This window comes from Nelumbo nucifera, chromosome 1 (genome assembly GCF_055504915.1).
Source record: "Nelumbo nucifera cultivar China Antique chromosome 1, China Antique-T2T, whole genome shotgun sequence".
NCBI lineage: Eukaryota > Viridiplantae > Streptophyta > Magnoliopsida > Proteales > Nelumbonaceae > Nelumbo > Nelumbo nucifera.
In genome coordinates, this window is record NC_142649.1 from 217,349,994 (window position 1) to 217,377,628 (window position 27,635).

General features: G+C 42.5%; 1 protein-coding gene across 3 annotated transcripts in view; it reads right to left on the reverse strand.

Annotated features, from left to right (window-relative positions):
• Positions 1 to 27,635, reverse strand: part of LOC104585792 (Plastid-lipid associated protein PAP / fibrillin family protein) — a 57,723-nt gene that overhangs the window by 27,248 nt on the left and 2,840 nt on the right. For all 3 annotated transcript variants that reach the window (XM_088896227.1, XM_010242792.2, XM_088896226.1), the window contains exon 4: positions 25,206 to 25,301. In XM_088896227.1, coding sequence (XP_088752353.1) covers positions 25,206 to 25,301 — 96 coding nt within the window. The remainder of the gene's footprint in view (positions 1 to 25,205; positions 25,302 to 27,635) is intronic.

Below are 27,635 nucleotides of genomic sequence, written 5' to 3' on the forward strand. Positions count from 1 at the left end.
TTTTAATATCTTTTCTTTTATTGTTGGCTAATGGGCCTCTCTTAATGGGCCTGTTATTTCTTTTTGTTTAATCTCTTTATGTTACTGCCTAGCTGGCCGCCCACTTAAGGGCATACTTGTCATTACTCTAACTTTAAATCTTAATAAAAAAGGATTAGTGGAGAAAGGGAAGATTATTCGATTCTTCTTCTTCCTTCTCTTTTCGCCATCTTCTTCTCTTGTGTTGCTGCTCTTACTTCTCTTCTTCCTTTTTCCTCTAATCTTCAAATTTATACTTAATATTTGAGGACTGATTTACATCTTAGTATCAGAGCAGGTCTATTTCTTCCTTTTTTTTTTCTTTCTTCTTTTCCCATACACCCTTAGATTAAGAGAGTGTATGGAGAGATAGATTCTCTATAGTTCAGAGGATCTCTGGCCTAGTTGGTAGAGGGTTTGGAGAGTTTAAATCTGACTGGATATTGCCAAGAAGCGGTGCTGTTTTGTTGCTGCCCAAAACCCAAGCCGATTAGAGATTTTCGAAGGTACAGGTAAAGGTGAAGCTTTGGGTGTGGCACTCTGTGCTTGGGAGGTGTCCTGTGACTCCTAAAGGAGGGCGATTCAGGTTTGGAAGAGATTGGGAAGTTCTAGTAGGAGCGGCTGCATCTTCTCTCTTCCTCCCCAACAGCTGGACGGAGTAAAACCCTAGTTTTCAAGCATCTGGGTTCTGGTTTGATTTCAAGTAAGTTTATATAGACAAAATTTCTGGTTCTTTGATTTTCGTTTGATTAATGGAGCCATACGGAAGTCAGTTCAAGCAAGTGCCGGTTTCAGGCCTTGGCTTGGTAGATTCTGTTTTGACTGGTGTAACCACAATCAAGCTAGATGGGACAAATTATCTTGCTTGGGCACAGTCGATAAGAATTTATGTCTGTAGTAGAGGAAAACTCGAGTATCTCACAGGTAGTAAAGTGAAACCCGAAGAGACAGACCCTGAATTTGAGAAATGGATGCAAGAGAACTATACTGTCATAGGATGGTTGGTCAATTCTATGCAACCTCATATAAGTCTGCATTATCTCTGGATGTCTTCGGCTAAGGAGATATGGGACAGTGTTACTGGGACCTATTCACAGAAGTTGAATGTAGCCAGAGTCTATAAGTTGAAAAGTGATGTGAAGAACCTAAGACAGGGGGAGAAGAGTGTAACAATCTACTACTCTATACTGAAATCCCTATGGCAAGAAATTGATGTTATGGAGACAGTTGTATGGGAGAGTAAGAATGATGCTAAAATGTATAGGAAGTTAGTGGAGAGAAATAGGGTGTTTGAATTTCTCACTGGACTCAACCTTGAGTTTGACATCATTAGGTAAAGTATCCTAGCCAGAGATGAGGTTACTCTTTCCTAGGCATATGCTATCATAAGCAGTGAGGAGAGTAGGCGGCAGGTTCAGTTGCAGGGTCCACCTATAGAACACTTTGCACATGCTGGAATTAAGCCAAAGGGTCCTACTGAGAAAAAGGAGCAGATATGTGAATATTGCAAGAAACCGAGGCATACAAAGGACACTTGCTGGAAGCTTCTTCCTGATAGGTTTAAGAATAACAACAGCTCTAAGAAGGGCAGTCAGGTAGGAAAGCCTAAGGCAGCTAATGTTGCTACAGTACCTGAAGGAGGAAATAAGGAGAGTGAAGAGAAATCAACCATTGAGCAGTTGGCAGCAATGAAGGGGGATTTTGAAAAGTATGGGAGGCTACTAAATCACTTGGAAGCTACTGTTTCTTCATCTCACTCTTCCAACAACAACACATCATCTTCATCAGCATTTGCTCACTCAAGTATTCATACTTCTGCAAATCATGCTTCAGTTTTAGGTAATCATAAAATCCCTTGGATTATTGATTCCGGTGCATCAGACCATATGACCAGCCTGTCTAATCTCTTTTGCTCATACCACCTCTCTGGCAAAGAGAAAATATCCCTTGTTGATGGGTCTCTTGCTCCCATCTCTGGTAAAGGAGATATAAAGACCTCTGACACCCTTATCCTCTGTCATTCATGTCCCTAAACTTAACACAAACCTTTTATCTGTTAGCAGCTTAACTAAATCCATGAATTGCAGCATAACCTTTTTTTCCCACTCATTGTGTTTTTCCGGACCTGCAATCTCAGAGGATGATTGGGAGTGGCCATGAGGCGAACGGAATATACTTGCTGGACACACCGGATCGAGCTTTGGGACCACCTCATCGAGTTGCCTTAGAGTCAGTTTTGTCAGAGTCAATTAACAAAGTCTTGTTATGTCACTTTCGGTTTGGTCATTTGTCATTTTCTGCTTTGAGTCATTTGTTTCCAGATATGTTTAAGGGATTGTCTTTATCGAGTCTTCATTGTGAGTCATGTGAACTGGCAAAGCATTGTAGACATTCTTATTCAGTAAGCAATAAAAGATCTCTTTCTCCTTTTCATATTGTTCACTCTTACGTGTGGGGGCCATATCATTTGCCAACTATGGGGGGTTACAGGTACTTTATCCTTTTTATTGATGACTACTCTCGTTACACTTGGATTTATCTCATGAAATCCAGGGATGAAGTACCAGCCATTGTGCAAAAATTTCATGAACTCATCCTCACCCAGTTTAACACTTGTATCAAAATATTCCGTTCTGATAATGCTAAGGAGTATTTTGAGAGAACCCTCTCCACCTATCTTGAAACTTTTGGGGTTATTCATCAAATTTCTTGTTCCTACACTCCACAACAAAACGGGGTGGTGGAAAGGAAGAATAGACATGTGATTGAAGTTGTCAGGTCCCTCTTGTTTGCATCACATGTTCCTATAAAATTTTGGGGAGATGTTCTTACTGCTGCTTTTTTTATCAATCGTATGCCCTCCCGGGTCCTTGACTTCAAAACCCCCTTTAGCCTTCTCTTCCCGGATGAGGATATTTTTTCTCTTCCTCTCCGTGTTTTTGGGTGCACTTGCTATGTGCATATTCACAGTCATCAAAGGCACAAGCTTGAACCTAAGGCTCATAAATGTGTTTTTCTAGGATATGCTTCCACACAGAAGGGATATTGCTGTTTTGATCCAGTTCGTGGCACCCGCTTTGTATCTCGGGATGTCAACTTTGTTGAGTTGACTCCTTTCTTTAGCATTTCTCCTGAGGGGGAGAAATCAGAAGAACCCTTTGCTATGTCTCCAGCTATTCCCCTTCCCATTCCTCTTGAGTCCTATCATGAGGTGTCTACTTCTCCCACTGGACCTACCTCCGATATTCCTATTCCTCCTCCTCCTCCACCTCATTCTCCTATAATTCCTCCTCCTCCTGTTTTCCAAAGGTGGTACCAAAGGCAAAGATTCAGATATGGGCAGGTTGTTTCCATTCCTATAGAAGAGCCTCTTGCTCCTCCCATCATTACTGAGGTAACAGGTCAGCCTTCTTCTGACCCATCTACAGCTTTCCCAGACCTTGACCTTCCTATTGCTCTCTGCAAGGGCAAGCGGAAGTGTACAGCCCATTGTATCTCCAAACACCTATCTTACAGCCTTCTCTCTCCTTCCTACTACTCTTTTCTTGCATCTGTTTCTTCCCATGTGATACCCAGGTTTGTACCGAAAACCTTATCTCAACCTGAATGGAGGGATGCTATGATGGCTGAACTGGATGCTTTGCATAAGAACCATACCTAGTATATTGTTGATTTGCCTGAAGGGAAGGAACCAATGGGTTGTAAATGGGTTTTTACCATTAAATATCACTCTGATGGCTCTATTGAGAGGTTTAAGGCTAGGCTGGTTGCTAAGGGCTACACTCAAATGTATGGCATTGACTATCTTGAGACATTTGCTCTTGTCGCTAAAATGACCTCAGTCAGGGTTTTGTTATCTCTAGTCGCTACTTTTGACTGGCCCCTACACTTGTTTGATGTTAAAAATTCCTTTTTGAATGGAGACCTGCATGAAGAGGTCTATGTGTCTTTGCCTCCAGGGGTGTATGGGAAGGAAATGCAAGGCAAGGTGTGTGAACTGCAGAAATCTATTTATGGTCTCAAACAGTCTCCTCGGGCTTGGTTTGAGAGGTTTAGGGCTGCTCTTGTCTCCTTTGGCTACACACAAACTCAATTTGATCAGATCCTGTTCTTGAAGAGAAATGGCTCTTTGGTGACCTTCTTGATAGTTTATGTTGATGATATTGTGGTCACGGGTAATGACACTCAAGAGGTTAGTAAACTAAAAAGGTTTCTCAACTCTGAATTTGAGATCAAGGATTTGGGAGATCTTCGGTATTTTTTGGGCATTGAAGTTGCTAGATCTAAGGATGGTATCTTCATTTCTGGGCGTAAATATGTCCTTGACCTCCTTGCTGAGACTGGTAAACTTGGAGCTAAACCAATCTCCACTCCTATTGATCCTAATCATAAGCTTTCTGCAACAGATGGTGAGCTTTTATCTGATAAGGGGGTGTTTCAGAGACTGCTTGGGAAGTTGTTATATCTTTGCATGACTCAGCCAGATATTTCCTATGCAGTAAGTGTTATTAGTCAATTTATGCATTCTCCCAGAGATACTCATTTAGCTGCTACAGAAAGGGTTCTGTGTTACTTGAAAGGTACTCCAGGGAAAGGTATTCTATTTGCCAAACATGGACACATGAAGTTGGAAGCTTTTATTGATGCTGATTGGGCAAGATGTATTGATGATAGGAGATCCACCTCAGGTTATTGTGCTCTAGTCGCTAGGAACATTGTGTCATGGAGGAGTAAGAAACAATCTGTAGTTGCTAGATCTTCAGCTGAAGCAGAATACAGGGCAATGGCACATGGTGTGTTAGAATTATTGAGGCTATGATCCCTTCTAGAAGAATTGGGGGTTGACTACGAGAAGCCAATGATGCTCTACTGTGACAACCAAGCAGCTATCAACATTGCACATAATCCTGTTCAACATGACAGAACTAAGCACATTGAGGTTGATAGACATTTTATAAGGGAAAGAGTTTTCTCAGGATAAGTTTGTTGGCCATTCATCACATCAGATGAGCAATTGGCTGATATCTTGACCAAGGGAGTTCCAAGAGGGAAAATGACACTATATAAGCAAGCTGGGCATGATTGACATCTATGCTCAGTTTGAGGGGGAGTGTAAAGAGACTGGGCTGAATGGGTCCTAGTATCTTCTCTTGTAATATCTTTTCTTTTATTGTTGGCTAATGGGCCTGTTATTTCTTTTTGTTTAATCTCTTTATGTTATTGCCTAGCTGGCCGCCCACTTAAGGGCATACTTGTCATTACTCTAACTTTAATTCTTAATAAAAAAGGATTAGAGGAGAAAGGGAAGATAATTCGATTCTTCTTCTTCTTCCTTTTCTTTTCGCCATCTTCTTCTCTTGTGTTGCTGCTCTTACTTCTCTTCTTCCTTTTTCTTCTAATCTTCAAATTTACACCTAAAATTTGAGGACTGATTTACATCTCTAACAACTCTGGCCTAGTGGAATCCCCAACACCTAGGGGCCCAAGTAAAGAAGTATCACATTTCTGGCCCCATCCCTTATAACCCCTCCCAATCCAGAAGGACCTAGATTGCCTTGACTGCTTCCATCAAAATTCAGCTTCAACACACCTACAGGAGGAGGTGCACAGCTTACACTTACACTTTAGCCTTTAGGAGAGAGCTACTTGTCACTGCAGCCCAGTTTCTCCAAAAATCATTAAGGCCTCGTTTGTTTACTGGTAAATAAACTTGGGAAGGTTGGTCAAAAGGTATCTTTTTCCCATTGACCAACTTTACAATGTTCTTTTTGCATTTACTAATGGGCCCACGAAAAAATAAGCTCTACTTCCCCGGGTAAAACTTACCCATCTCCTAAGTGGGTAAGTGTTGAGTTGGTCCGAGTTGCTTTTTGCTTAGTTAGGAAGTTGTTGGGCTTTAGGCCCATTAGTTTATGTTTTTTTAAGTTGTGACTGTTCAGCTATATTAGTAGCCGCCCTACTAAGGGCATCCTTGTAATATCTCATCCTTTAAGTTAAGTATAAATATAATGAGAGGTAGGCGGCTAGGGTTAATTTTACAATCCTGGTTAACTTCCTACTATTTTCTTCTTCTCCTTTCTTCTCTACTGCTGAAATCTTCATCTTCCCCCTCTTTCCTTTCACAAGAAACTCGACTAAATCTGCAATTAGTGATTCTACTTGGTATCAGAGCGGGCCAAAAGTTCCTTGAAGTTGTTCTCTCATGCAGCCCTAGATCGGCCGACTGCATGGTGATTTTAAGAGGCTGATCGAAGCTCTCAGGTAAGCCCAATTTTTGGATTTTTTTGGTGGATCTGTGTGCCCTGTAGCTGGTCTAGGGTTTCTCATCAAAATCAGGAAAAACTGGAGAAAGGGGAAGAATCCTGTTTCTGTTGGACTCTTCAATTTTGACCTAGGAAGTGGCGCCCTAATTTTTTAGGGTTCCTTGGAGTTTTTTGTAAGGCGCGATTCAAGTCCTGCCTGATTTGGAGGCTTCTAGAGAGAGCAGCTGCCTCTTCTCTCTCTTCTCCCGTCCCACAGAAAAGGAATCTTTTGTGGGAAGAAAGTCTAGGACACCAGAAAGGTGTTGTTGGTTCCAAAAAGTGTTTTGTTTGATTTTGTTGCAAATTTCAGTTATTTTCTTTACATTTTTTGAGAAGCATGGAGGGCCACAGAGTTGAAAATAAGCCCGAGAGTGAAATGAGACCAGTGGGAGGAGGTGCTGGAGACCCTTTCGGGGCTGGGATGATTACTATAGTTAGGTTGGATGGTGCAAATTACTTAAAATGGTCACAATCTGCAAAGATGGCCATTGGTGCTCGTGGGAAAGTAGGGTATATCACTGGTGAAGAGGTGAAACCCGAAACTAGCAACTCCCAGTGGGTACAGAAGAATTATATGGAGATGACTTGGTCGTGTAATTCCATGTTGCCCCATAAATGTAAAATTTTTTTATGGGCAAATACAGTTAAGGAAATATGGGATGAAGTTGCAGAAACCTATTCACAGAGGGAGAAATCAGATTATTTCTACAAGGCATGGAGATAGACCTGTTGCAGCCTATTTTTCAGCCCTTAAAACCCTGTGGCAGGAGATTGACCATTTAGAGACATTTGCTTGGGAAACCACTAAGGATGCGGCTATCTATCAGAAACATCTAGAGAAGTATAAGGTGTTTGGATTTCTTGTTGGCCTTAATACTGAGTATGATATTGCACGTCAACACCTTCTTTCTAGGGACAGTGTTACTCTCTCCCAGGCATATGCCTTTATGTCAGGGGGGGAGTGCAGGAGAGATGTGATGATAAAAAACCTTATTCCTGATCAGTCTGCCATGGTAAGTGCTGTGAAACCTAAACAAAGTGGATATCGGGGTGGTGGTGAAATCAAGAAAGAAGATAAAAGAGATTTGATCTGTGACTACTGTAAGAAGCCTAAACACACAAGAGATACTTGCTGGAAGCATCACCCACATCTTGTGCTGACTAGATTGAAAAATAAGAAGGGAAATGCACATATAGCAGTTACTGGTGACATTCCGACCCCTCCTACTTGAGAGGTATGGGGTACTTCTGAACTAGCGGGATACAACCAGTTCCAGTTCAGCTGCAAGTGGATAGCAAGGTAGGGGTGGCACTGGTGGAGTCCACTCTACTTCCTTTGCTAACACAGGTAGTTCACACGTCACTGCAAATTATGTTTCTACTTCAGGTAAGGAGGAACCTCCTTGGATTATAGATTTTGGAGCCTCAGAGCACATGACCTAGAGCTCTACAATTTTTTCAACTTACCAGCTCTGTTCTGCCAAAGATAGGGTCTCCACAGCTGATGGATCCCATGTTCCTATTGCTGGGAAGGGATCTGTCAAGATTAGTGGTTCTATTTCTCTACCCTCTGTCCTTCATGTTCCCAGATTGAGCACTAATTTGTTATCTATTAGTAGCTTGACTAAGAACCTGAACTGCTCAGTAATTTTTTCTCCTATTCATTATATTTTGCAGGATTTGGATTCAAAGAGGACGATTGGGAGTGGTCGTGAAGTGAATGGAATCTACCTCCTGGATGTACTTCCTCCTCATCAGAGTCATCACGTCAGCAGGGATAGTGAGTCAGGGTTTGTGGGTCAAATTATGCTTTGGTATAATCGTTTGGGCCATTTACTTTTTTCTTCTTTGAGTTTTTTGTTTCGAAAACTTTTTGAGTCTATTAGTATGTCAAGTTTGGAGTGTGAAGGTTGTCAAGTTGGAAAGCATTGTAGACATACATTTAAACCTAGTAATAAACGATGTTCTTCTTCTTTTGATGTTATTCATTCGGATGTGTAGGGCCCTTACCATGTTCCTTCTATGGGAGGAAGTACCATCCTTGGTGAGGCAATTTCATCAGATGGTACTAACAAAGTTTGGAACAAGAATAAAGGTGTTCAGATCCGACAATGCCAGGGAATATTTTGAAAGACACCTTGCCTCATATCTGTTAGAATATGGTGTTGTCCATCAAAGCAGTTGTCCCTACAGTCCACAGCAGAATGGTGTTGCAGAAAGGAAGAACGGACACATTGTTGAGATTACAAGAAGCATGATGATCACATCTACAGTTCTAGTTCGGTTTTGGGGTGATGCAGTTCCCACAGCAGTATATCTGATTAACAGGTTGTCCTCTCGTATACTTGGATTCAGCACCCCATTCAGTCTCCTTTTTCCTCAAGGGAGATGTTTCATATTCCTCTTAGGGTGTTTGGGTGTGTCTGCTTTGCACATATCCTTGGTCCTCACCACTCGAAACTTGATCCCAAGGCAAAGAAGTGTGCATTCCTTGGATATGCAGAGAATCAGAAAGGGTACTGCTGCTATGATCCAGTCTTTAAGAGCCGTTATGTTACCATGGATGTCACCTTTTTTGAATCCACGTACTTCTTATCAAAGAATCATTCTCAGGGGAAGTGTTTTGGGGAAGTGAGTCAGCAGTCTATTCCTCTCCCAGTTCTAGTCCCTGTGTCTACTCCTGTGCTTGACCACCACCCTGTGTCACCTACCTTGCCACCTCCTTTGCGTTCTAGTTCTCAGCATTACTTACGACAGAGACTTCACAAGGAGTTGATTCCACTATAGCAGAACTCACATCGCTTCCTGTCGATTCCTTGGAGACTCCAGATTCGGCTGACATGGATTCAGGTATTCCTCTTGGTCCCGCTACTGTTTCAGTTCCCATTGATCCTACTAACACTGTTACAGATAACCTTGATCTCCCTATTGCTCTCAGAAAAGGGAAGAGAAAGTGTCATACTCATTGTATTTCACAGTACTTATCCTACAGTGGACTTTCTCCTTACTACCGTGCTTTTCTTTCCTCTCTTGATTCAGTGTCTATACCCAAGGGTGTTAGTGAGGCTCTCTCCAAACCTGAGTGGAAGACAACTATGCAGGAAGAGATGACAGCTTTGATTAAGAATCAGACATGGGACATTGTGGATCTACCAGAAGGCAAAGAGATAGTTGGATGCAGATGGGTTTACACAGTAAAATATAAGGCAGATGGAAGTATAGAAAAGTACAAGGCAAGACTCGTTGCAAAAGGGTACACACAGACCTATGGCATTGATTACGTAGAGACCTTTGCACCAGTTGCAAAGATGACCTTTGTTCAGATACTTCTTTCTCTTGCTGCCTCATACTCTTGGCCCTTGTTTCAACTTGATGTGAAGAATGCTTTCCTAAATGTGGATCTGCAAGAAGAAGTCTATATGGATCTTCCTGTTGGCTTTTACAATGATACTGAAAAGGGAAAGGTATGTAGGCTTAAGAAGACACCTTATGGCTTGAAACAATCTCCCAAAGCATGGTTTGATAGATTCAAAAAGGCCTTGATTGCTTTTGGCTACACTCAGACTCAATCCAATCGCACCTTGTTTGTGAAGCGAAAGGGATCTTTGGTGTCAGTCCTAATTGTTTATGTGGATGATATTGTTATCACCAAGAATGATCTAAGTGAGATTGATGGTCTGAAAAGGAACCTACATAAGGAATTTGAAATTAAGGATCTTGGAGAATTGAGATACTTCTTAGGCATTGAAGTTGCAAGATCAAAACATGGAATTTTTATCTCTCAAAGGAAGTATGTCTTGGATCTTCTTCAAGAGACAGGGAAGATTGGAACAAAGGCAATCAGCACCCCTATTCATCAAAGCCATAAAATCAATGCATCAGAAGGTGAACCAGTAAAGGACATTGGGAGATATCAGAGACTTGTGGGTCGGCTGCTATACTTGTGTATGACAAGACCAGACATTTCCTATGCAGTAAGTGTAGTAAGTCAATACATGCGTGCTCCACGAGTCCAACATTGGGAGGCAGTTGACAGGATTCTTGCTTATCTGAAGGGACACCCGGGCAGAGGCATATTGTTTACTGATCATGGACAGTTGAAACTAGAGGCTTATACAGATGCAGATTGGGCAGGATGCCTTGATGACAGGAGATCAACTTCAGGAGTGTGCACCCTTGTTGGGGGTAACCTTGTCTCATGGAAGAGTAAGAAACAAACAGTGGTGGCAAGATCAAGTGCTGAAGCCGAATACAGGAACATGGCACATGGAGTTTCAGAACTTCTCTGGATTCATTCCCTGTTAGAAGAAATTGGTGTACAGGCAGAAGAACCTATGATGCTATACTGCGATAACCAGGCAGCAATTAACATTGCCCATAACCCAGTCCAGCATGACTGAACTAAGCACATTGAAGTGGATAGACATTTTATCAGAGAAAGGGTAACTTCTGGAGAAGTTTGTTTTCCATACATTGCTTCTAATCTGCAGCTCGCTGATGTTCTCACAAAAGGTGTTGCAAAGAACAAGCTGGAGCATGATCTATGCAAGTTGGGAATGTGTGACATTTACTCCCAACTTAAGGGGAAGTCTTGAGTTGGTCCGAGTTGTTTTTTATTTAGTTAGGAAGTTGTTAGGCTTTAGGCCCATTAGATTATGTTTTTTTAAGTTGTGACTGTTCATCTATATTAGTAGTCGTCCTACTAAGGGCATCCTTGTAATAATTCATCCTTTAACTTAAGTATAAATATAATGAGAGGTAGGCGGCTAAGGTTAATTTTACAATCCTGGTTGACTTCCTACTCTTCTTCTCCTTTCTTCTCTACTGTTGAAATCTTCATCTTCCCCCTCTTTCCTTGCACAAGAAACTCGACTAAATGTGCAATTAGTGATTTCTACTGTAAGTATCTTTCCCACCTGGGGGGAAATTTTATAAAGCATAATAGGACAACTTTGCCCATTTTTATATTAGCTTTTTATGGGACAACTTGTCCAACTTCTTAGCTTCCCTAGGTGGGATCCTAAAAACTGACAAGAAATAGGTTGGTAGATTAGCAAGTGCGGCTCTAATCAAAGTGATTCAATCCCCCAAAGAAATATAATTCTTCTTCCAAGCTGCCAATCTCTTCTCAAAATTCTCTTGAATTGGGCACCAAAAGCTACTCTCTCTATGATTTTCCCCCAATGGAAGCCCCAAGTAGGTCAAAGGCCAAGTAGAAACGGAACACTCTAAACACTCCGCAATACCCTCAACTTGTTAACACCTACTACTTGACTCTTATCAAGATTGATTCCAAAGTTGGAAATCCTTTCAAAGTTTATTACCAACAACTTGAGGTTTCTCACCTTCTCAATATCAAAACCAACACAAAACAAAAGTAAGTCATCTGCAAATTGAAGATGGGTGACTGGGATTTCCGCCCTCCCAATTCTCCACCCATTACGCCTTCCCTGTCAGCCTTTGAAATCAATCTACTAAACACATCAGTTTAGTGAATAGGAAGGGTAATAAAGAGCCTCCCTACCTAACACCCCTACTAGCTAGAAAGAAATCCTTCACTACCCCATTAATCAAGACAAAGTAATGATAGTACCAGATACACTCAAATATCCAACCACACCACCTTTCCCCAAATCCACAATTTCTCAGACAAAAAGTACGAACTACCAATCCACTAATGTAAGAAACCTTTTCAAGATCCAAATTACAAATAAAGCCCTTCCTTTTTTATCTTCTTATTTCCTCCACACACTCGGCAACCAAAATCTGATCAGTGATTTGTCTCCCTTGTACAAAGGCCCCTTGAGCGTGGCTAATTAAGGGAAAACTTCTTTAAGCCTCAAAGATAAGACCTTTAGCTAAGATTTTGTATATACTGGTCACCAAACTAATTGGCCTGAAATCCTTAGGGTGAGTAGCATCAAGCTTCTTAGGAATCAAAGAAAAAAATGGGCCATTGACTCCCGGGATCACAATGTAAGTATCTGTTGAATGGGCCGATTTGTGTTTAGTTTATTTTCTTTTAAATTAAGAAGTTGTTGGACCTTGGGCACATAAGTTTTTATTTTTAAAAGAGTTGTAACTATTTAGTTTGAGTTGCCGCCCTACTAAGGGCATCTTTGTAATATCTCATATTTAAGTTAAATATAAATAGAATGAGGGGCTGGCGGCTAGGGTTATGATACACAATCCTAGTTGACCTTCTCCTTAACTTCCTCTTTCTCTTCCTATTGCTGAAATCTACAACTTTCCCCTCTTCCTTTCACAAGAAGCTTGACCGAATCAGCAGATAGTGGTTTCTACTTGGTATTAGAGCAGGTTGAAGGTTCTGGAAGTGATTCTCTCATGCAACCCTAGATTGGCCGACTACATGGAGATTTAAGAGGCTGATCGAAGCTCTCAGGTAAGCCCAGTTTCTGGATTTTCTTGATGGATCTGTATGCCCTGTAGCTGGTCTAGGGTTTCTCATCAAAATCAAGAAAAACTGGAGAAAGGGGAAGAGTCCTATTTTTGTTGGACTCTTCAATTTTGACCTAGGTAGTGGCGCCCTATTTTTGTTAGGGTTCCTTGGAGTTTTTTATAAGGGGTGATTCAAGTCCCACATGGTTTGGAGGCTCCTAGAGAGGGCGGTTGCTTTTTCTCTCTCTTCTCCCATCCCACAGAAAAGGAATTCGTGGGAAGAAAGTCCAGGACACCAAAGGAGTGTCGTTGGTTCCAAAAGGTGTTTTGTTTGTTCTTGCAGCATTTTTTATTTGTTTCTATACCCTTTTGAAGAAGCATGGAGGGACACAGAGTTGAATATAAGCCCATGAATGAAATGGGACCTAAGGGAGGAGGTGCTGGAGACCCCTTCAGAGTTGGGACCATTACTACAGTTAGGTTGGATGGTACAAACTACTTGGAATGGTTCCAATCTGCAAAGATGGCCATTGGGGCTCGTGGAAAATTGGGGTATATTACTAGTGAAGAGGTGAAAACTGAAACTGGCAACTCCCGGTGGGTGCAGGAAAATTATATGGTAATGACATGGTTGTGTAATTCCATGTTGCCACATATAAGTAAAAATTTTTTATGGGCAAATACTGCTAAAGAGATATGGAATGGGGTTGCAGAAACCAATTCACAAAGGGAGAATGTTGCTAGGGCTTATCAACTGAGGATTCAAATTATTGCTACAAGGTAGGGAGATAGATCTGTTGCAACCTATTTTTCAGTCCTTAAGACCATGTGGCAGGAGATCGACCATCTAGAGACTTTTGCTTGGGAAACCACCAAGGATGCAACTACCTATCAAAGACACTTAGAGAAGTATAGGGTGTTCAAATTCCTTGCTGGCCTTAACCCTGAGTATGACATTGCACGACGACATCTTCTTTCCAGGGACAGTGTCACTCTCTCCCAACCATATGTCAGTCCGCTATGGTAAGTGCTGTGAAATCTAAACAGAATGGCAATGAAAACAAGAAAGAAGACAAAAGGGACTTGGTCTGTGACTACTGTAAGAAGCCTAAGCATACAAGAGATACTTGTTGGAAGCTTCACCCACATCTTGTGCCGACTAGATTGAAGAATAAGAAAGAAAATGCACACATGGCAGTTACTGGTGACACTCCGGCCCCCCTACTACATCTTCTTTGGAGTCTGTTGCAGCTGCTGTAGTAAGACAAACACACTTATCTTTATGTACTATTATTTTTTTTTTTATCAATAACACTTTCATTAATTCATCAGTAGAAAATTTACAAGTGGAAGACAAACACACTTATCTTCCAAGAGTCACAAAGAACTTCAAGAAATGAAAAAAGAAAATACAAAGATACAAAGACACTAACGTTACAACTTAGCCCAAAACAAAGAATCCCTTTCTGCCCCTTGTTTTGCTAAACCGTCAGCTAGGGAATTAGTTGATCTTTTAATCCAACATGTCTTAACTTCCATCTCCCGCACCAGCCATTTGAATTTCCTCTTCTCATTATTATACTTCCATAAATCATTTTGATCTTTAGTCAGCCACCCTATCACCACCTCTGAATCCCCTTCAATTATAAGTTTCTTGATGTTCAATTCCTTAGCTTTCCGGGCTCCTTCCATAACTGCACATATCTCAGCTCTAAGGGAGTCACCCACTCCAATTGGGCCTGAGAACATAGCAAAGATGACCCCATTTTCATCTCTAAAAACACCCCCGATCCCCGATTGTCCCAGGTTTCCCCTACTGCATCCATCAAAGTTTAATTTCAAGAATCCACTAGGTGGGGGGGTCCAAGCCACACTCATTACTGACTTGGTTTGCGTGCAATTTGCAATTTCACCCCACTTCCTCAACATGTCATCCACAGTGTAATCTGTGAATATTTCCAAAGATTTCAGCCACTGTACCGCCCTAAAATGTATGATAGCCCTCAGATCTGTTGTTCCTCTCTGAGTTTCTGAGAATATCCTGGAGTTTCTTTCTTCCCACAGTGTCCAACATACTATAGCCCATAGTCCTCTCCACATTGTCCTTCCCCTTTTTAACCGCCACCGGAAAAAGGAAGGTGAGAAAAGGCCCTGCATGTCTGATGGGGGATTCCAGCTGCATCCAAATAAGGAGAAAGCCCAATCCCACAATGACCTCGCGAAGTGGCAAGACACCATTAGGTGAAAACCAGTCTCCCCATCTGCTTTACACAGAGCACACCACTGAGGTGACAAGCAAGTATTGGGTCTCTTCTTTTGGTGAGATCACCAGTGTTGATTCTTTCTAAATAGGCTTCCCAACAAAAACTACCAACCCTAAGAGGTATAGCTCTGCACCAAACCTCACCAACAGGGAAAGGGGACAAGGTAGGACTGGTGGACAAACTTAAGACTTTGAAGAACGAAGCACAAGAGAAAATGCCATTGGGGGTAGGTGTCCAAATTCTAGAATCCGCCCTAGTGGGGTCTAAGACAACGTTATCAAGAAGTGCAAGAAGGCTCGAAATACAGTCGAAGTCTGAGTCCCTCAAATCCCTTCTTAGACCCAAGTTCCACCCAATCCCAGAAGTGGAAGAGGACGGGGTGGTGAAAGACGAGATCGGCTCATTTTTCAAATCAGAAAGAGCATACAAAGACGGAAACTGATCTTTTAAAGGGGCGCTCCCCACCCAGGTTTGTTCCCAAAATTTTATGGAGTTACCGGAATTCAAGTCATACCGGATATTAGGAATGAAAACTGGTAGCAAGTCATGAATGGCTTTCCAAGGAGAATTGCTTGTGATCCTAGCTCTGATTCCAGCGTCCCATCCATTGTGCTCCAGCCAATGAATACTTGCCACTATTCTAGCCCATAGCTTCTCCTTCTCCATAGGAAACCTCCACAAACACTTCCCCAGCAGAGTCATATTCCTTCTCCTAATACTCCCAAGCCCCAAACCACCACACGACTTACTCCTACACACTATCTCCCAGCTAACTCTATGATCCCTCTTCTCTTCTCCCAGCTCCCACAGGAAATCTCTAATTATCTTCTCTAATCTGTTAGCAATCTTCACTGGGATTTTAAACACCGACATGAAAAAGATGGGTAAGTTAGCAAGCGTGGCCTTAATTAGTGTAATTCTCCCACCAAGAGAGAGGTAGTTCTTTTTCCAAGATACCAATCTTTTTTCAAACCTTTCCATCACCGGGTTCCAGAACCTCTCTCTCTTGGGATTATCACCTAATGGTAATCCTAAGTAGTTCAGAGGCCACCCCGAAACTTCACACCCCAACACTTCAGCACTCTCCCTGATCTCTCCCTCCTCCAAATTCACCCCCACTACACAGCTTTTCCCAAGGTTAACCTTCAAATTGGACATTTGCTCAAACAGTTGTATCACCGACTTTAAGTTCTTGATAAACCTCACATTACCACCTTCACAAAACAGATTCGTGTCATCAGTAAACTGTAAGTGAGTGAGGGGGGTTTCCACCCTCCAGCCTCTAATGAGCCCCCTAGAATCTGCTCTGTGAATCAGTTTCCCCAAAACCTCCGCAATTAAAATGAACAAGAAAGGAGAAAGGGGGTCTCCTTGTCTTATACCCCTACTGGCTGGAAAGAAATCTACCACAGTCCCATTCACTAGCACTGAATAATGACAATTCCGGACACAGCCCATGATCCACTTACACCATCTAGCCCCAAACCCGAATTTAGTAAAAACTTTCCTCAAGAACTCCCAGTCCACCAAGTCATAAGCCTTTTCCAAGTCCAGCTTACAGACCACTCCCTTCTTCTTATACCTCTTAAAGTTCTCCACACTCTCATTAGCAATTAAAATCTGGTCTGTAATTTGTCTTCCACTTACAAAAGCTCCTTGATAGTGTGCAATGATATCTGGCAGTACCTTCTTCAGCCTCAAAGACAACACTTTTGCAATGATCTTATACAAGCTATTAACCAAGCTTATTGGCCTAAAATCCTTCGGATGGGATGCATCTTTCTTTTTTGGAATTAAGGCTATAAATGTAGAGTTCACACCCGGATTGACAATTCCTCTCCTGAAAAACTCCTCAAACACCCGCAAGAGATCATCTTTCAAGATATCCCAACAATCCTGATAAAAAGCCATTGTAAACCCATCCGGCCCTGGAGCTTTTGTTCTATCCATAGAAAACACAGCCTCCTTGATCTCTTCTATATTAAAGCTTCTTTCCATCCTTCTCCTGTTCTCCACCCCTACATCTAGCCAATCCAAACCTTCTACCCACACCCTTCTACTCACAGGCATTCTTAGAATAGATTTGAAGTGCTCCACACAGGCCCTGGCAATTTCCTCTTGCTGTACTAACTCAACTCCATCTACTACCAATTTGGAGATAAAGTTCTTCCTTCTCCTGCCATCTGCTAGAGAGTGGAAATACCTAGTGTTTCTATCTCCCTCTTGCACCCATTTACACCGAGAATTTTGCCTCCAGCTAATTTCCTCCTTGTGCAGGCACTCCTCTAACTGTCTTCTCAATTCTCTCCTGAGGTCATTGTCTTCCTCTCCAAATTCTCCCCTTTCCTCTTTAAAGTCAAGTCTGTCAATCTTCTTCATCAAGTCTCCCTTTCTTTCTTGTATCCTCCCGAACTCCATCAAATTCCACTCCTTGATTCTTGCTTTCAAGAATTGTAGTTTCTTATGGAATCTCATCCCCTCCCACTCCAACAACGGGTTACACTCATGCCACCACTCCCTCACTTCGTTAGGAAACCCTGGATGAAGTAACCACATATTTTCAAATCTAAAGGGGGTAGGACCTCCACACCTTCTTTCCTCCTTACATAACACTATGGGCCAGTGATCCGAGGTCACCCTTGGGAGAGCTCCAGCATCCAAGGTTCCCCAATCCAAAGAGAACAGGAATCTATCCAGCTTAGAGCAAATGGGTCTAGATTGGAGATTTGACCATGTAAATGCCTTATGTGCTAGGGGAATCTCTTTAAGCTCAAAGGCATCCACAAAATTGTTAAACTTCCTCATGCTTTTTGTCACCCTCTAGTTAACCTTGTTGAACTCTTCCGAGAATCTAATCACATTGAAATCCCCACCCATGCACCAAGGTCCATCCCACAACCCTCTAACATAAGCCAGTTCCTCCCACAGCTCCTTTCTCTCTCTGTAGTCATTCGGTCTGTAAACATTTGTGAGCACCCACATATAATCATCCTCTTGTTGCTTAAACTTCATGGAAACCGAATACTTTCCGATCAACTCCTCCAGACCTTCAACCACATCCCTCTTCCACATTGTTACAATCCCCCCGGAAGCACCCCACGATGGAGCCGCCACCCAGCTAATCCCCCTGGCTTTCCATACACCCCTTGCCCATTTGTCATTAAACTTCATTCTCTTAGACTCTTGCAGCAGCACAATGTCTGGGTCATACCGTCTTATTACCTCTTTTATTGTTGCTCTCTTCTTCGCACTCCCAATTCCCCTCACATTCCAACTAAGAATCTTCATTCCGCTTCTTTTTTACAAACCCCTTGCCACCTACCCACTACTTTCCCCCTTTCCTTCTATCTCCTTTTACCTCGAGCTTCTTGTCTCCTTCTACATCTCTCTTTAATCTCTCTACTTCACTCAACCTCCTCTTCTTTGTTATGATATGCATCTTCCTCTTCTGTAAACTTTCTTTCAACTCGTTCAAATCTTCCAGCCTACAGCCCAACTTCCCTACAAATTCTGCTATCGTGTCTTCTCTCCCCGATCCCACCACCCCTACCCTTCCTACAGAATCCCCTCCATCTCTGTCCACCTGCCTTTCCTTCCTCTCCTCTAGTCCCACCTCAGTTCTTTCCTCTCCAACCTTCCTCCCCTTAATGTTACCTCCCTCCTTCCCTGCTTTCTCCCCGTAATCCTCTCCATCTCTACCCTCATTCCTTTCCCTCCTCTCCACTAACCCCTCCTCTCTTCCTTCCTCCCCTTCCCTCCTCCAAATCAGCTTCCCTTCTACAACCTTAAACACTCTTTCAATGATTTCCCACACTTTTCCACTCCTATACCTTTCTTCCTGCACCTTCCCACAATCCTTCCTTCCCCTCTCCCCCTCCTCAGAGAGCCCACCTACTGGCTCGGCTGCATATTCATGGGTTACAGGACATGGTACAGGAACGGAATCTGGAACCAAAGACATAGGAGACACATTAGTAGCACAAACCGAACTCACATGGTTACCTGGGGCTGATGGACAAGCTAGAATAGGACTGCTCCCGGCCTCCTTCTCTTGTTCCGGAGGTTGGTAAACAATTATCTTCCTAAGTTGGTTGGGAAGTACTTTTGTGCTTTGGTCAACCTGGTGATCTTTCCACTCTACCCTTGGGTCACCCCTAGATGGCGTATTCCTGCTCTGCTTCCGGTTCTCCCGGTTTTCCCCTTCTGATAAACATTGCGCACTCTGTAGTCTTGGGAGTGAGATAAGCCGATTGCAGTCTTCACCCTGGAATAATCTTGCAATATTCCACCCTTCCATATCACCTCCAGCACAGCTGCCTTCATCATTTACACTGCCCACGCTAGAGCCATCAACAGAAAGGTCCTCCGATTCATCATCGCCTTCACCGCACTGCACCCATCTTTCAAACTTCTCTTTCTTCTCTTCAGTTCTTCCCCTAGTGAAACTTGGCTTCGGCCTCTCTGAGAAGCCTCGCACGGGGCTAAGCTCCTTCAAACTTCGTCGGGAGACCCACTGTAACGCCCTCTTCTTTTCTAGTTTCCGGCGCTGCGCACATTCCCCCTTTTGGTTCGCGGTTGGGGACGATGATAGACCATAACCGATGTCTATCATAGTCAAAACCCCAGTCACGTGTTCCATTAAAGGCTCACGTGCCTTTTTAACAAGCTAGGTCGGGCCTGCTGACCTGTTTGGGCCTTTAAAAATACCATTAGCAGCCCACATGGGCTTTTGCTTTGGCCCATTCTTAAACACCCGTGAGCTCACGTGACTTTTAAGAAGGTCACGCACGTCCAACCCCGGCCCCGGTTTGGTTTTAACAGATCTATGTTCGGTTCTTCCTTGGACCAACCCCTTTTCCTTGTTTAAAAAAGTCTTGGCGCCGGTTACAACCTGTGCAAAGGACCTGCCACCCTCCAGACTGTTCATTGCTTCCACACGCGAAAATCCCACCCCCTGCCTGCTACCCTTTTGTTTCTCCAGCAAATGTTTTTCCATTTTAGTGAAAGTGTTTTTCTTGTTTGAATCCTCCAACCCTTTCTTGCCACGCAGCTCTTCTTCTTCAACCTTCTCATCTCCCTCCCTACGATCCTCTTTCCAGAGCATCGATTCAGTGGATTAAGCCAGCCACTCTGAGTAATAATGCCCTTCGACTAGCACCTCTATCTTCCGAGGAATCTCCTCAGGTTTTACTCCATTCAATAAAATGGAAGCTGAACGAAGGTCTCCCCAAAAGGCACCTCCTAGTGATCCTCCACACATCAAAGCAATGGCTTCAGCAGTTTCTTGCTTCCACAAGTGAAAGGGAAGACCTAAAAGATGCACCAACACTCCATCTTCAACAAAGAAATCTTTGGAGTTTGATCCCGGACACCATCTTGATACTGTGAAATTTCCAAGTTTAGCTTGGATATTTAAAGCCTCAACTTCTACTCTGTTCTCAAGCAGATCCAGCAAAGCCTTGTCCTTCTCAAAAGGTGTTAAAATAAATGTGCTCTTCAATTTTAAACTTGCTGTTAACAGATCTGCAACTTTCCTCCAGTCGAGAATGGGAGCTGAAGCTTTAACTATCAGTTTACTTTCCCAATCACCTCTCTGTATGTTTACTCCCATTCTGTATTTACCTGACCCAGCTATCACTAAAAGAGTCTCTTGCTTAATATTGTTCACCATACTACTAGAACTGCTTATCTTCCTTTTTACTATTGCTTCTCTTTTAACACTCAGGCGTTTCAGCAGTTCACATAAGGCGCCATGAACTGCCTTCCAGCCCTGACTCTTCCTTCCTTCTGGAAAGCAGATCATCTGCTTTCTACCCTTGCCAAAAAATTCTGTCAAGGAGATAAAATAACCTTTAAGGTTTCTCTTACACTCTACAACAAACGTTCTTCCAGTTTCTGAGAGAAGCTCTTTCCAACTATTTTGCTTGCCTTTGTTACTTGCACCTTCCACAAACTCCTTGAGCCCCTCAATTACCCCCACCCCTTCTAACAGCACCATCCCTCTCTTTGCTTCCCTGATTTTCAAGCTCAGCTGACCATTTAATCTCAGTTCCTCAAATAGGAGCTCCTTAGATTCAATCTTCAAAGCTTTTTTCCATCGGCCTACCTCCACAAATTCTCCCATCTCAGTTCCTCACCCTCTCACCCTCTCAGCAACCCTCTCTTTGCTTCACCTTCTCAGCCTCTCACCCTCTCACCCTCTCTTTGCTTCAAAACTTATTTCCTTGTTGAAATGACAATAGCTTTTCTCTATCCCTTTCCATACCGAGCAACCATACTTTATGTACTATTATTATATAAGTGAACAGGGCCGGCTAATGAACAGTGCCCATTCGAACATTTCTTCCTTTCTCCTCTTCTCTTCCTCTTCTCTTCCTCTTCTTCTTCCTCTTCTTCTCTGCTCACTTGACAGGTTCAATTCGGCAAACATGGTATCAGAGCACTAAAACTCGCCTGGTTACAGCAGCTGCCTCGCACCTCTCTCTCTCTCTCTCACCTTTCTCTCTATCTTGGTACTGCAAAGAAACCCTAGGTCTAGTCGTAGAACCCAGCAGAACCTATATCTAGGGTTTCCCTTGGTTGTAGGGCCCAAGGGGAGTTAGTCCCAGTAGCCGATGCCCTAAGAGACACACACAGCAAGTTGTAGCCATTCGGCTAAGTGAGATCTATGTAGAACAGATCTGGAAGAGAGGACTGATCTCAGCAGTCCTAGAACAGTTCGTGGGTGAGGGTTCAGCCTGCAATAGCAGTGGTTAGCGCGTGGTAGAAGCCACAACAGCAAGGTCCAGGCTGGGGCAACAGTGGCTAAACACAGCAGAAGGGTTTCAGTTCGGTGCTTCAGCAGTTTGGTGGCAGCTTGCAACAGCAGTAGTTAGAGCAGTACAGCAGAGTGGAACTTGGTATTTCAGTCCTGATACGGACCCTCCGGTCTGGAGAACCCAAATCTGCACAACCTACAAATAACAAATGTGTTGCTAGACGAATACAACTTTAGGGAATGGTCTGTTTCAGCCATGCTCTTTATCACATCCCGGGATCGTACCGGCTACTTGGGCGGGCAGAAGAAAGAACCCGAAATAGGGAGTGCTGAATATTCTATTTGGAGAAGAGAGAATGCTACAGTCATGTCCTGGCTACTTGCTTCAATGACTCCAAGGGTAGATAGGACCGTTCAACACTTCTCCACAGCTGCCAAGATATGGGAAAAGGTGTCTAAGACCTATGGGCAGAAAAAAAAATAATGCCCGAATCTAGAGACTGAATCAAGATATTGCTGCCCTGAGGCAAGGAGATATGAGTATTGCAACATACTTTGCTACATTAGAAGGACTATGGGAAGAACTGGATCACCACCTCATCATTGACTGGGAGAACGCCAGAGACAAGGAGAAACATGACAAACAAGTTGAAGAGGGTAGAGCATTCAAATTTTTGGCTGGCCTAGATCCAATATATGAGAACATAAGGTCCCAAATTCTGAGAAGAGATGAGATGCCCGACTTACATCATGTCTACTACCTTGTGAGAAATGAAGAGGTGAGAAGAAAATAGATGCAAGTAGATGCTCAGACTAAACTAGCTGAATAGTCTATAGAACATTCAGCCCTAATTTCTACAAATCAAAGGGGGAACAAGTTCTCTGACAAGAGACACCTGAAGTGTACTCACTGTGGGGGAGAAAAGCATGTGAAAGAGACCTGTTGGGTTCTCTATCCTCATCTAAAACCAGCTGCATTGAGGAAAGATAAGAAGCACCAGAAGGGCCAATCTGCAAGTGGGAACTTGGCAGCAAGTCACAGTCATGGAGGTTCCAAACACTCGTCCACAGTTGCTTCCTCTTCCAAGGGACAGACTACTAGTTCCCAAGGACATGGGTCTATGGATTTCACAGCTGATGAGGTAGAGGTACTTAGCCGGGCACTGGCCCGCCTAAGGACAAATTCCCTTGTTTCCACCTCCCTTGCCAGATTAGGTATTGTCTCCACCTTTAGTGCAACTAGTTCCATTGATCCAGCCTCCTGGATTATTGATTCCGGTGCGACTGACCACATGACTCACATGTCTTCTTTATTTTCTTCCTATCATTTAATGTCTGGCCAAGACAAGATGAAGGTTGTTGATGGTTCTCTCTCTACCATATCTGGGAAAGGAGTGGTTGACCTAAGCAAGGACCTCTCACTCAAATCTGTCTTGCATGTTCCCAATCTCTCTTCAAACCTTTTATCTGTTTCAAAACTTACCAAGAACTTGAACTGTAGCATAACCTTTTTTCCTACTCATTGTGTTTTTCAGGACAGTTTGACGCATAGAACGATTGGGAGCGGTCATGAGCGTGGAGGCCTCTACTACCTTGATGCAGACATCAGTTCGGCCCTACAAACATCTACTACTAGTGGTCAATCTAATGTTGAGTCATTAACTAAGCTACACCTGTGGCATGCCAGGCTAGGTCATTTACAGTTTTCGTCATTGGAAATGTTGTTTCCGGAATTGTTCCAAGGTGTTTCAAGTCAAAAGTTAGTCTGTGAAGTCTGTCAATTATCAAAATAGTGTAGAACTGTGTATTCAACTTCTAGTTTGTAGCATTGTGGCAGTGGCAGCATGAGACTTGGTCAAGTTTGTTTCTTTAGTCTGTTAGTATCCTTGAATATCTTTTAGCCAGTAGTAGATAAGCTTAGTTTGTTTTAGTAGATAAGCCCCAGGGGTGAGCAGTTCCTATTTTATTTCCTAGTTTGTAGCATTGTTGTTACATAGTTAAGGCTATAAATATAGCCTGAAGGAGTGAATAAACATCATCAGCATTTTCTGTCGTAGAATTCTTTCTTTCTCCCTCTCTCTGACCCTCTTCTCCTTTACTTAAATTCAGTCATATCATCTACCTTCAGGAAACCAGACTAGTTGCCTCCTTCCTTTCCCGATATATTCAGAAAGAGCTAAGTAACCCCCTTTACTGTTTCTTCTGCATTCTACAACATATCTCTTCCCTTCTTGAGTTCTCCATTCCTTCCAGTTTCTTTATTTACCTTTGAGGCATGCTTCATTCACATACTCCCTGAACAATTTAATCACTTCCATACCTTGCAACAGCACTGTGGCCTTCTTCCCTTCCCTAATCTTCAAGCTTGCCCCTCCTTTGTTTTGCAGCTCTTCAAGCAGAAACTCCTTAGCTTCAAACTTCAGCATTCTCCTCCATCGTCCTGCAGCCACAAACCCATCCATAGTCGAATCTTCTTTTTTACAGGTCTTCAAACTGACCTAGAACTCCATTTCCTAGCTTCTCGGGGACAAATGCCAATTAGACCAGCCACATGGGCCCCATCATTCAGCCTTAAATTTTTTGTCAAACACACCAACTATCAGAAGAGCACATGAATGTCACCTTTATTTAAGTATACTCCTTGGACTTCTTTTCAAGGGGAGAGTTGTAATGCTAGAGAAGACTAAAGAGAGCCCTTTTCCTTTACATTTGCAACTTTTGAAGAATAAAAAGTTGTAGCAAGAACAGTAGAAAGAAGAGAGAGAGAGAGGGAGGGAGGGAGGGAGGAAGAAGAAGAAGAAAAGAAGAGATGGCAGGTGAAGAGAGAAAAAAGCTCCCTTTTTGTTAGCTTTTGACACCCCCTATAGCTATCCATTCCAAATCTACCTATAAATTTTCATTCAGAAAATCTAACCTAGAACTATTTTCTTCAATTCAAAATTTCGCAACATTTTATGTCACATTTTTTATTCTTGCAATTAAGCCCCCAAAAAAGCTTTCTAACCTAACCAATCTCAACCATTAATCCTACATTCCTAGACCCTTCCTATCCAAGCATCGCCCTCCTTAAATGCATCCTTGAGAGTCATTTCTAATCCTACATCAATTGGTACTAGAGCAAGTGGTCCTACATTAACTTATCTACATGACCTACCACATTTCTGCCATTTGGAGGGATGATATAGCCAATCTGGGTTGTCCACCAAGGGACCTTCTGGATTGACCACTGTTCAATCTCCTGTCCATACCAGCCTTTCACCCTCCCATTTTGTTTGCTCAGCTAATATGATTATTAGAGTTTTCACTATTTAGATAAAGAAACCCATCCAGAAGGCAAGTTTATTTTGTGCCACATGGCATGAATTTATGGGACAAAGTTTGCCAGCATTAGTAAATAATACTGAAAGGAACTGTGGGACCATTTTGAGCCCAAAACCAATTTGTCATGTGGAATAAGGATCTTACCTCTAATAAACTTGAAATGCTCCAACGCACAACATTGCGGACAATGCCTCCATCAGACTGCTTGTGACATTCAAATTTTTGGAAGATTTGCCCAACCTACAAAATTATTCAACCAAAAATAGACAGAAATATATTTCAAGTATTCTGATTACTTCATCACAAGCAAACAAGAAGAAAACAGTTCTTGAATATCATAAATTACCTTAAAATTAACTAAACATAATTACCACCTGATAAATTAATGAAAAATCCATATCAAGAGATCAGATTGCATAGACAAAAATAGACCAAGTCTACAAAGGTAGAAAAGGATTAAAATCATAAGTGGGAAAAAGCATAACAATGATGGTTTAAGAGATACCCAAGCATCACATAATTAATGCCTGGGTGGTTCCAGACCTCTAATGCCTAGACTGTACCCCAAGGCAGGTAGTAATGCAGCAGGAAATAGGAAAGATGTTAGGATTGGATGTCAGAGGTAGAATATCCCTCCAGAATCTGGCAACAGCCACAAAAAAATCTTCATTAGTTGCTATTACAAAAAGAGACAGAAACACTTCTGTGAGAGGACTGTTCTCACTTGGGGTGTTTTGGTTCGAGAGAGAGCCTAGAATCGAATCGGAATGGCCCATTCCAATTCCAGATGTTTAGTTGAACGGAATGGCGGAATTGGATTCCCCCGTATGAGGGAATGCCAATTCCTGATCCCCCCCCAGGGAATGCCATTCCCATTCCGGTCCATGTCTTCGATTTTTTGGACAAAAAATACCCCCTTCGTTTCCAACCCTAGTCAACCAAAGTTGGGAATGCCGCGTGGCTGTGAGCAAGAAGCCTGGCCTCCATACTAGCCACCGCCGTCGACCCCACCTCCAGCAAGGTAAGACCGCTGCCGACCCATTCTTCTTCTAAATCAACCGCCCCTCTTCTTGCTCCTCCTCCTCCTCAAACCAGATTATCACCCAGTCAAGGTATTTCTCTGACTACAATATGAATTGTTTTACAACCTAGAGTGTCTCTATTTTCAACCTAAAGTGTCTCTGTTATAGAATACATAACAAAACTATGTACTTTACTGAAATGACTGAATATCATTTTTATTTGAATGAGACTGTCTACTTGTCTTTTGTATATGCTTTTGAGCAAAATATCAAACAAAACTGTCTACTTGTCTTTTGTATTGCATGCTATGAATACGCCATGAGAAGATTGAAATATTGACATTACAAGCTTCCAAGTATGAGCTCTTCTGCCAGTTTGTCTTCATATCAATGGGAAATGACTCCATTTTGGATGACAACAGTAGTCGATCAAGACTACAATCAGTCTTGAATTCGAAAGCAAAAAAGAAATATTTTAGAAAAAAGAAGAAGAGAGGGAGAAAAGAAGAAGCACACGAAGGGTTTTAGAAAAGAGAGAGTTGGTCAATCATAATGATCTGCCAACCCACTCTTAATATTTATATATGTTGACTAATTGTAAAAGGGCTGAATTGCCCTTATTGCTTACATGGCAAATAAACTAATAAACAAGTTGTAACAACAAACTGAAATAACTACCAACTAACACTGACAAAACTAACAAAAAAAACATATGCTATGCTGCCATACGACCACAGCAGTGGGGTCCACATCAGTGTTCTCTACACTCCCCCTCAAGTTGGAAATAGATATTTGTCATTCCCAACTTGCATAGGTCTGCCTCTAATTTCTTCCTTGAACAGCCTTGGTGAGAAGATCTGCGAGCTGCATGCTGGAGGTGATATACGGGAGACACACTTCTTGAGACGAAACCCTTTCTTTGACAAAAATGTCGATCGACTTCAATATGCTTAGTTCTGTCATGCTGTACCGGATTATGAGCTATATTAATAGCATCTTGATTATCACAATACAACATTAATGGCTTCTCATAACCAATACCCAACTCCTCAAATAATGACTTCAGCCATAGGATTTCAGCCACACCATTAACCATAGATCTATATTCAGCTTCAGCACTAGAACGAGAAACAACACTTTGTTTCTTACTCCTCCAGGAGACAAGGTTACCTCCTACAAAGGCCCAATATCCAGAGGTAGACCTTCTGTCATCAACACTCCCAGCCCAATCATCATCTGTATAGACCTCTATCTTCATGTGATCATTATTCTTAAATAATATACCTCTACCTGAACATCTTTTCAAGTATGCTAGTATTCTCTCAACTGCAAGGAGGTGAGTAGTTCTAGGAGAATGCAAATATTGACTGACAATGCTGACTGCATAACAGATGTCCGGTCGTGTGAGACAAAGATAGAGGAGTTTTCCAACCAACCGTTGGAACATAGCTTTGCCTTCAAGAGACTCTCCACCCTCTGCACTGATCTTGTGATTCTGTTCAATAGGTGTATCTGCAGGCTTAACACCCAACTTTCCAGTTTCTGCTAATAG